This window comes from Phalacrocorax aristotelis, chromosome 2 (genome assembly GCF_949628215.1).
Source record: "Phalacrocorax aristotelis chromosome 2, bGulAri2.1, whole genome shotgun sequence".
NCBI lineage: Eukaryota > Metazoa > Chordata > Aves > Suliformes > Phalacrocoracidae > Phalacrocorax > Phalacrocorax aristotelis.
This window is the reverse complement of record NC_134277.1, coordinates 168,128,898-168,139,745: the sequence shown is the minus strand read 5'-3', so window position 1 is coordinate 168,139,745 and position 10,848 is coordinate 168,128,898. Positions and strand designations below refer to the sequence as shown.

Below are 10,848 nucleotides of genomic sequence, written 5' to 3'. Positions count from 1 at the left end.
CCTTTGCCAGCCACCACAGTGGGATCCCACCACCCCGGCTCCCCCGTCACCTGCAGGCAGAGCAGCTCCTGCCCGGCGCCAGCCCGGCTCACCCCGGCATCCCGCCACACCGGGGGGCTCCCCCTGCCAGGGCCAACACAGGCACGGGGCTGAGGGGCATGTGGGGAGTGGGGGTCCCCGCCAGCAAACGGGTACTGGTCCCAAAGGCTGGCCCCAGGGGATTTGCCCAGGGGATGGGGGGTTTCTCACCCATGGAAGGGGAGCTGGACCCCACAGATGTTGTGGGGAGGGGCTTCTAGCCCATGGAGTGGGGCTGGCCACAGAGTTTATCCCTGGATGCAGAGAGGTCCCGGTGGTCTCATGGGGTTTGTGAGAGGTGTCCAGCCTTGAGGGGGGCTCAGGAAGGTGGAGGGGGACACCAGGGACTATCTGAGGGGGCAGTGAGGAGGAGCACGGCCCCAGGCTACCCATGCTGTCCCCAGGGAGCAGTCCTTGCTGCCCTCCCAGGGCCCCACCCGGAGTCCCCCTAATGGGGGCAGCAGCCTGTGACCGCCCCCAGCACAGGGGGTGCTCCCCCCCACAGCACCCCCCACCCCGGCTGCGTCCAACGGCCACCTCCCGCTGCGGGCCAGCAGGGAGGGACGCTGCTGCTAATTGCAGACGCACAACGCAATTAACGCGCTCCCAAGCTGCTGCCATCTGTCCAGGCCAGCCCGGGCCCTCCACCCAGGGGCCGGCACACTCTGCCGCCCCTGGCACAGTCCCGTGGCTCCCGCGCAGACCCCACCGGCCCCCAGACGCTGCACGGAGCGGGCGCTGCCCCTGCAAGGTCCCATGCGGCTCCCAGTGCGGTGAGTGGCGGGAGGCACCGCTGCGAGACGGAGATCTCGGGGAGGCCCAGCCTCGACAGCAGCGGCACGTGGCTCGCAGGGCTGCAGAGGCGCCATGAGCCGTCCAAGGATCCCCCTGAGCGGGTGCCTGCGCTGACGTCTCCCAGGTCTGCCCAGGGTGTCCCCACTGTCCCCTGCTGTCCCGCCGCCGGCTGGCTGCCTGGCCAGCTCGCCCTTATCCCCCCCAGCCCCCCATCCTTGCAGCCGACCAGGGCTCCCCGACCGCTGCCATCCCAGCCGCGACGGCTCCTGCACTGCCGCGCTAAGGGAGCGCCCACGGCACAGCCGGCCCGCTCCTGGCGGCAGCGCGGCGACGCGCGGCACAGAGCCCACGGTGCCAGCGTGCAGACCCCATGGTAGCGGCGCACATCGGCACAGCATCCGAGCTCCCTGGGGGGACAGCAGGCACCGCCCTGCCCACAGCCCCACCGCCGGAGGGACAGACGGACCTGTGTCCCTGTGGGAAGGACGCAGCCTCAGAAGCCTCCACGCCACCAGCCGTGCCCGCGCGCTGCTGCTCCCCATCACCAAAACCAGGGACCCACCGGCGGGGGGCTGCAGTCTCCCGGGGCGGGAGAGACCCCGGCCCCGCTGCACCAGCACTCACCTCCACACAGAGCAAACCCCGGGGCTGGGAGCGGCGCTGGCCTGGGGCCCACGAGCAGCTCTGGGGACAATCCCGCAGCCGCGCTCCGCGCCCAGCGCCCCAGCACGCTCCACCACAACCCACGGCGGCACGCACCCCGGATGGCGCGGCATGAAGGCGCAGGAGGCGACCGGGAGCCCCCAGCCCGCTCCCGCAGCGGGGAGGCCGGGGCACGGCCACCTGCAGGGAACAGCGAGGGCGAACAGACCACGCGGAGCTGCCGGCTGGTTTCATAGGATCTCTTTTACTGACCTCGCTGGGGAGCGCCATGGGTCCATACTGCATGTTTTACAAACACTTCAAGGTATATACAAGTTAGGTTTTAGTGTTTTGCCCCCAAAAAAGAGATGCTTTTGGATTATCGATCAGCCCCAGCTGCCCTGATGAGAAATGATTGGGAAATCAGGGGAGCGCCGGGCCCCGAGGGAGCCGGAGCCCCGGCCGAGGCTGGGCTATGGTACAGAGTCGCCCACATTAGCATGTCATGCAAAAGCAAAACTGGATAATGAGAATAATAACAACGAATGCCAAGGAATAACATGACTTGATTTACACGTGGCAAATGAGAGCAGGCGGGAAGGAGGAGAGGTGCTGTGGAGATCCGTGGGTGAGCCGTGGCACCGTGCCGGGAGGCCGTCCCTGGGGAGGAGGGGGTGCACCTTGGGGCGAGGGGAGGGCCAGGCGACTGCGCGGGTGCCTCCTGAGGGGCTACGGCACCCATGGGGGGCTGAGCTGGGCGCTGTGGCCCCGACAGCCCAAGCCGGCGCGGCCCCACCGCCGCTGTGTCACTTATTGCTTCAGCCCCTGCCCGGGGTCCCAGTGGAGCATGGCAGGGGATGGGGGCTGCGTGCTGCCGGGGGGGCAGGGGCAGCGGGTGGGCCGGGGCACCCTGCTGCCAGCTGGGAGGCTCCAGTGCCGCAGGGCAGCCCCCGTGCCCAGGCAGCGCGGCCCCCGGTCCCTGCCCGGGGACTCTGGCAAGTGCAAAGGGAGAGGGAGCATGTCCCAATGTCCTCAAGTGTGGTCCCACTTGCCCCAGGACGGGGGTACGGGCTCCGTGGCAGCGGTGAGGGGAGTTGGGATGGACATCCAGCCACACTAAAACAAAGCGAACAGAAAAGATGGGATGAGACAGGGAGACTGATCCATGAGATGAAGCCATCGAGCCCAGCTGGCAGTGCCGTGCGCCCGCCCCGCGACAGCCTGCTCGCCCCCGCGCTGCCTCGGCGAGCGACACCTCCCAGCCGGGGCCGGCCCTGCCGCGGCCGGAGCACCCTTCACCCTGGGCGACTGCACCCCAAACTGTACTTGGAGGAAAGCGATGCCCGCTGGACATCTCGGCGTCGCCACCTGGAGAACACGGCACCCAGCTAAAGCCCCAGCACCAGCCCGGCGAGCCGCAGGACGGCGGGGAACCCCGGCTCCAACGCGAGAGATTGGAAAGGTTGGCGTTACCTGCACCGGCGAGCACGGCCGAGGAGCTGCCGCGTCCCGGGCTCCCCTCGAGCCCATCCACGACTTGCTGACGTCGGAGACCCAGCTAAGGAACTCGCCCAGTGGCAAGGGGACTTCTTTGGTGGGACTGGAAAAAGACGTCTGCCAGAGAGAGAGCGGGTTATTGCGGGTGAAGGGAAGGAGCGGAAAGCCAAGAGGAGAGGAGTTACCACGAGGAAGGAAAGAGGAGTCCGGTTTTAGAGAGATCCGCCTTTTCTCTAACAAGAGAGAGCACGCCGGGCTGCTGCGGCGTCCCACGGCCCACCCTGCACACGGAGGGTCCTGCGGCCTCTGCGCCCCTCAAGAGGGTCTGGAGAGCCCCCGTGGCGAGGTGGGGGGAGCGCGGCCAGGCGGCGGCTGGGGTCTGGGCGCAGGAACCGCGCGCGGAGCCGGGCTGGCTTTGGCAGCGCAGGCTCTGCCGAGCTCGGGCGCGGGCTCTGGCGGACGCCTGTCAATTCATTAAGCCACGTCAGTGTTAAGAAATCAACCTTGTGCGGAGCACTTCCCAGATACACGGAGAGACAGACAGACAGACAGAGAGGCGGCAGCAGGCGCGGCCGCCGTCTAGCGGCAACACGAGCCACACGGGGGGGGAGAGCCAAGCGCGGCGGGTGTGTCCCAGCGGGCGGGCGGGCTGGCGGAGGTGGACACGCAGCGAAGCCCCTCGGCGGGCGAAGCGGCGGAGCGGAGGCAGGTCGCTCCGCACGGCGGGGAAGCACCGGGAAGCGCCAGCGTGCACTTACGGTCGGGGCACCGGCGCCGCGGTGCGGTGGCGGGGATGTGCCGGGAGGCCAAGCCGGGGAGCTGGGGCAGCTCGGGAGCCGGGACACAGAGCCCCCTCCTCGCTGCGCCGAGGGCGGGTGGAAGGGGTCCGGGCAACAGCTCCGGGGCCGGTGCAGAGTGTCTGGTTGTCCAGTGCCGAGCAGTGGGGCACCCGCGATATCCTCCTCCGCCCCGCCGGCACATGGGCTGCGGTGCGCCGCAGGGACAGGGTCGTCTCCTCCTTCGGGGTGCAGGGGACGAAGCCGGCAGGGTTAATTACAAAAAAGAGTTGCTAAGTGGTTAGATCAAAAAGACAAAACTGTTTTCCTGTTTTCTGGCTCCGCCTTGCGGTTTCCGAGTGGCTGGGCGGGATCGGCTCTGCGGAGGGCAGGAATGGCAGCAGGCTCCCAGGGCGGCAGGTCTGGGAGGGTAGTGTGTTTTCTCTCTCATCTCTTAATATACAAATACTGTCAGAACAATCGTATATATTAATATATTAGTCTAGTCTTTTTGGTTAAACTTTAGGCACTGCTTTGGAAGAAGAATGGAGTTTAAAAATTAAAAAACAAACAAACAAAAAAAAAAAAACAACAAAAAAAACCCCTAGTGATTAGCCAGCAGCGTTGCCACATGCGGAGCAGGCGAGGCGGTGGGTTCCTCGGGAAGGGGCCGGCAGGCTTCAGGCCACGTGGAGCGGGGGCCCGTGCAGGCTGGGGCGCTCCCCGCTCACCTCCCGCCCGCAGCTCCTGCTCAGGAGGGACAAGGCGAGGGCGAGGGCGGCCGCCTCCACAGCGCCCTGGGGACCTGCGGTGTATCTGCGCCCGAAGCTCGAGGAAGAGTAGGAGGAGGAAGAGAAGGTCATGGAGAAGCCGGAGCCAGTGGCATCGAAGCTACCTCGCCGGGAGCCTGAGCGGGACCCGGTCCGGGAGCCCGACCGCGAGCCGGAGGTGGAGCCGGCGCTGCTGACGTTGTAGGGGCTGTAGTAGCCCTTGCTGGACTGGGAGGAGGCCTCCAGCAGCCGCAGGCCGGTCCCGTCCTCAATCATGCTTCGGTCCATCGCGTCCTTGTAGGAGATCTTGAGCTTGGTTTTGGGGCAGGTGAGATACTTGGAGTAGGTGTTCACGTCCCGCAGCTTCTGGGCCGTGCGCGTGTCGATGGTGCCCTTCTGCAGCGCCTCGTCCAAGGAGACGCGGCCCTCGACGTCGGGCTCGATCAGGCCCCCCGTCAGGTACTGCACCTCCAGGAAGCGCTGCCCGGCCTCGTAGTACAGCCAGCCCTTCTTCAGGGCCTGGGCCGCTGACATTTTCGTCTTGGTCCGCGGGTCCTCGAAGCCGTAGAAGGCCTTCTGCGCCAGGTTGATGCGGTCCACCATGATTTTGTCGACCAAGCCCTTGTTCACCGCGTCGGCGACGGAGCACTTATCCCCGGTGTTGGGGTCGATGATGCCGCCGGTGCAGGCCTGGGCTTCCAGCAGCCTCTGCCCGGTGATGTTATCCACGAGGTTGCGACGCATCGCCTCCGTGATGGACACCTTCTCCAGAGTGTCCGTGTCCAGGATACCCGCCACCGGCCCGGTCTCCTCGGTCGGGTCGCTCCACATGGATATCTGCGTTCGTGTGGGGGCCGGGCTGACGGTGTAGGAGGAAGATGATCCCACGGAGGACGAGCGTGACCGGAAGCCGCTCATGTTGCCGGAGAGCATGTCTGCAAACTCGGTGATGGAGAGGGTGCCCGAGCGATACTGGTCCAGGGCCGACTGGTCGATCAGGCCCTTGCTGATGGCATCATCGATGTCGTACTGGCGCCCCGAGCGCCTGTCAATGATCATTGACTTCACCACGCCATCAGAGGATGAAGTGGTGATCTCCTCCCACTCGCACTCCTGCTCCGACAGCTCCAGGTAGGTCTGGTGGTCGATGAGACCCTTGCGATAGGCTTCGTACACGGACATCTCCTTGCCCGTCTCCGGGTCGACGATCACTACCCTGCGCTTGCGGACAGAGGACTTGGAGGAGGTCTTCCTCTCCCGCTTCTTCTCCTTCAGGGGCAGGAGGCAGAGGCCGGTCTCTGGGTCAGTGATGCACCGCTCCATGAGCTGCAGGTAGGTGAGGTTCTCCTCTGTGTTCGGGTCAAAGAAGCCCTTGGTGTCGTCGCTGGGATCCAGCAGGATCTCATTCATCTCCTCGTCAAAGAGGCCCCTCTTGTAGGCAATCTCCACTGGGAGGCGGTGGCTCTCCTCAGGATCGATTATGCCTCCCGTTGCAATCTGGGCCTCGAGCAAGCGGATCCCGTGGTCCTTCAGGATCAGACCCTTCTTCATGGCCTGGAAGAGGGAGATGAGCTTTCCGGAGTAGGGGTCCCGGTAGCCGGTGACAGCCCTCTCCGCAGAGAGCAGCTTGTCCTTGAACTCGGGGCCCACAATGCCCATCCGCACAGCTTCCTCCACTGTCAGCTTGAGGCCCTTGATGGGGTCAATCACGTACCCCGTGGCTGCCTGCGCCTCCAGGAGCTCAAACGCGGTGCCCGGCCTGATGATACCCTTCTTCATGGCCTGGTACACGGACAGCCGCTCCTTCGTAGAGTCCACAAAGACGCCAGCAATGCAGCTGGTGCCCTCCAGGAACTTCTTCAGGTTCTTAGAGACCTCCTCGATGGAGGTGAGGCCCTCCTGGAGGCGCTGGGCAGTGGCTTCGTCCATCACCTGTGAACGGACTAGCTCCTCCACGGTGATCTGCTTCCGCAGCCCCCGGAAGGTGAGCTTCCTCGTGTCGCAGAGCGGGAGCAGGAGGAGCCCACTGTTCTCGTCCTTCCGGCACCGCTTCAGGAGCTGCGTGTAGCTGAGCTTCTCCTCTGTGGAGGGGTCTACGTAGCTTCGCACCTCGCTGGGCTCGGACAGCATGTCGTACGTGTCCTTGTTGATGAAGCCCCGCTGGCAGGCCACCTCCAGGGGCAGATGGAAGCCCAGGTGTGGGTCAATGATGCCACCGGTGGCTATCTGGGCGTCCAGGAGCTTGAGGGCCTCTTCGCTGGGAATGAGATCTTTCTTCATGGCCTGGAAGATGGAAATCTTCTGTTCGCTGTACGGGTCTCTGTAACCAGTCACAGCCCTCTCTGCGGAGAGGAGCCGGTCGTGGATTTCAGGCCCCACCACGCCTTTCCTGACCGCTTCGTCGACAGTCAGCATCTCATTCTTTGTGGGGTCGATCATGAAACCGGTGGCAGCCTGGGCCTCCAGGAGGGAGCGGGCCACTTCAGAGTTGATCAGCCCCTTCTTCAGCGCCTGGTAGATACTCAGCTTCTGCTTGGAAGAGGGGATGTAGATGCCAGCCACGCAGCCTGATCCATAGAGGTACTTCCAGATGGTCTCCACGTCCAGGAGCTCCCGGAAGGTTTTGGAGCCCTGCTTCAGCAGGTTATAGATGTCTAGAGAGATGATCTTGGCCTCGTAGAGGTCCTCGGCCGTGATGCGATGCCGGATGTAGTCATAGGATGTGAGATTCTGCTGCCGGATGATCTCAGTCTTCTCGATGATCTCAATGATGATGATGATCATGCGCTCCTTGGACACACGGCCCGACTGGAACTCCTCCATGAGCTGCTTCCGCTGCTCCTCAGGCAGCAGGTCAGAGTGCATGATCTCCCACAGCGACATGGAGGAGCCCGCCCTGCTGCCCACGGGGATGTCCACCTGCGTCTCCTCAAACACCTTCCGCGTCTCTGCCTCTGTGTACACCTTGGTGGTCTCCACCACTGTAGGCTTCTCAGGCTCCCGCAGAGGCAGCAGATACAGGCCCGTCTCAGGATCCTCGATGCACTTCTCCTTCAGCTGCAGGTAGGTGAGGTTCTCGTGGGTGTTGGGGTCGAAGAAGCCCTTAGTGTCGTCGGTGGGGTTGGAGAGGATCTGGTTCATCTCCTGGTCAAAGTAGCCGCGCCGGTAGGCCACCTCCACGGGGATGCGGTGGCTGTGCACGGGGTCGATGATGCCGCCGGTGGCAATCTGGGCCTCGAGCAGGCGGATGCCATGCTCCCTGACGATGAGGCCTTTCTTCATGGCCTGGAAGAGGGAGATGGTGTCGCCCGAGTAGGGGTCCTTGTACCCAGTGACAGCCTTCTCGGCGGACAGCAGCTTCTCATGCAGTTCAGGCCCGACGACACCAGCCTTCACGGCCTCATTGACATACAGTTTCCGGTTCTTCACAGGATCGATCAAGAACCCGGTTGCTGCCTGGGCCTCTAGGAGGACCACGGCGGTGCTGGGCCTCAGCAGGTTCCTCTTCATGGCCTCGTAGATGTTCAGCTTCTCCTTGGTCGCCTCCACATAGACACCAGCAATGCAGTCACTGCCATGCAGGAATCTCCTCACCGCATCTGTCTCGGAGAGGTCCTTCACCGATTTCTTGCCTTCCTTCAGCTGCTCATACTGGGCTTTGCTGATGACGCGGGACTCCACCAACTCGCTGGCAGGTACAGGTGCCCGGAGACCGCTGAATGTCAGCTTCTCCTGCTTTTTGGTCTCTGTCTCCTCAATGATGGTGATCACGATCTTGATGATCTTCTCAATGGTCACCTTGCCCGTCTTGTACTGTCGGAGAAGCTCCCGCCTGTGCTCCTCTGTGAAGTACTCTGAGTGGATCAGCTCCCAGACAGTCATCGTCTGGCCCTTCATGCTGCCCACTGGGACCTCTACAGTCGCCTTGTCGAAGCACTCCTTCGCCTGGCTGTCTGTGTAGACCTCCTCCTGCTGCGACTGGATGGCTTTGTCTGACAGGGGCAGCAGGCGGAAGCCGGTCTGCTTGTCACGGTGGCAGTTCTTCTGCAACTGGGCATAGGTGAGGTGCTCTTGGGTGTTGGGACAATAGAAAGCCTTGGCACCATCTTGGAGCTCGGACAGAGCCTCATTTACCTCCGGGTTGAAGTGGCCCCGCTTGTAGGCGACGTCGAGCGGGAGCCGGTGGCTGTTCACAGGATCGATGATGCCTCCAGTGGCGAGCTGGACGTCCAGCAGGCGGAGGCCGGTATCGCTGGGGATGAGGCCCTTCTTGAGAGCTTGGAAGAGGGAAACCGTCTGTCCCGTATAGGGATCCTTGTAGCCAGTCACGGCCTTCTCTGCAGACAGCAGCTTCTCATGAAACTCCGGCCCCACCACCTCGGCCTTCACCGCCTCGTCAACGGAGAACAGCTTGTTCCTCACGGGGTCAATGATGTAGCCGGTGGCAGCCTGCGCTTCCAGCAGGGACAGGGCAATCTCTGGCTTCAGCAGGTTTCTCTTCAGGGCCTCGTAGAAGGTGAGCTTCTGGCCAGTCGACTCCACTAGGACGCCAGCAATGGCATCTGTGCCCTTCAGGTACTGCCGCACAGAGTCCATCTCCGCCACGTCCTTCACAGACTTCTTGCCCTGGTGCAGCTGGTTGTAGAGGTCTTTGTTGATGATTTTGCTTTCCAGCAGCTCAGCGGCAGGCACAGGGGCCCGGAGGCCCTCGAAGCACATCTGGCTCTTTTTCTCGCTTTCCTCCACAACCGTGATGATGATCTTAATGATCTTCTCCACCGTGATCTTGCCAGTCCTGTACTGCTGGATCAGGTCCCGCCTTTGGTCCTCAGTGAAGTATTCAGAGTTGATGATCTCCCAGATGGTCACCGTCTTCCCTTGGAACTTGCCGAACGGTGCCGTCACCGTAGCCTTCTTAAAGACGTCCTTAGCTTCTTTGTCGGTGTAGACCAGCTCTCTTGCTTTGTCCGCCTGGTCAGTGAGCGGCAGGAGGCACAGCCCCGTGTCCGGGTCAGTCACACACCGCTCCATGAGCTGCAGGTAGGTGAGGTTCTCCTGTGTGTTGGGGTCGAAGAAGCCCTTGGTGTCGTCGGTGGGGTCGGAGAGGATCTGGTTCATCTCCTGGTCAAAGTAGCCGCGCTTGTAGGCAGCTTCTACAGGCAGGCGGTGGCTGTGCACGGGGTCGATGATGCCGCCGGTGGCGATCTGGGCCTCGAGCAGGCGGATGCCGTGCTCCCTGACGATAAGCTCCTTCGTCATGGCCTGGAAGAGGGAGATCTTGTCGCCCGTGTAAGGATCCTTGTAGCCGGTTACCGCCCGTTCAGCAGACAGCATCTTATTGTGCAGTTCTGGCCCAATCACTCCCTCTCTCACTGCCTCATTCACCGAGAGCCTCGCGTTCCGCACAGGGTCAATTATGAAGCCGGAGGCAGCCTGCGCTTCCAGGAGGACCAGCGCGGTGCCAGGGCTGAGCAGCTTCTTCTTCATGGCTTCATAGATGCTCATCTTTTGATTGGTGGGTTTGATTAACAAACCAGCGATGCTGCTCTTGCCCTGCAGGTACTTCTTGATGTCTTCACTCTGCGAGAGCTCACCAACGCTCACGACACCCTTCACCAACTTGTCTAAGCTGTCCTTGCTCAAAATGCCGGCATCAACCAGTTTCTCTGCAGAGACCTTCTGACGGATGCCGTCAAACGCAAACTCCGGCTCCCCGTTCTGCGCTAAGCCATCCACCGCATCTCTGCCGTTGGGCACAGCTTTGATATCCGGCAGCTGCGTCATCGTAACCGTGGTCTCCTCGGGCAGGTCGTCCGTCTGGATCATGATCTCTCGTGTCTGGGCCAGGGCAGCCTTGTACTCTTCCTGCATCTGCTCGAGCCTCTCCCTGAGCTTCTTGTTCTCCTCTTCCAGAAGTTTCTCCTGCTGCTGCCGCTGTCTCTCCAGCTGCTGCAGCTCCTCCTGCTTCTGCCGGACGTTCGCCTCTGCTTCTTGCTGATGCTTCTTGGCTTCGTCCAGCATGGCTTTCAGCTGCTGCTTCTCCTGCTCCATCTCCTTCTGCTGCCGCTCCTGCTCTGCCTTCAGGTTCTGGGCTTTGTTCACCTCATCTTTAAAGAGCTTCTCCAGCTTTGCTTTCTCCTCCTCGATGAACTTCTCCTTCTGCAGCAGGGCGTCCTTCTCCGTCAGGAAGGTCTGCTGGAGGAGCTGTGTCTCCTGGCGGAGCTGCGCCTGCTGGGCCACCTGCATCTGGGGTGGGAGAGAGGACAGCACGGTCAGATGGCCCCAACTGC

General features: G+C 62.7%; 1 protein-coding gene across 1 annotated transcript in view; it reads right to left on the bottom strand.

Annotated features, from left to right (window-relative positions):
* Positions 1-1,761: 1,761 nt before the first annotated feature.
* The window catches only part of PLEC (plectin), a 31,468-nt gene continuing 22,381 nt past the window's right edge, over positions 1,762-10,848 (bottom strand). The window contains 3 exon segments of the mRNA XM_075086011.1: positions 1,762-2,631; positions 2,989-3,129; positions 3,771-10,804. Coding sequence (XP_074942112.1) covers positions 4,469-10,804 — 6,336 coding nt within the window. The 3' untranslated portion in view covers positions 1,762-2,631; positions 2,989-3,129; positions 3,771-4,468.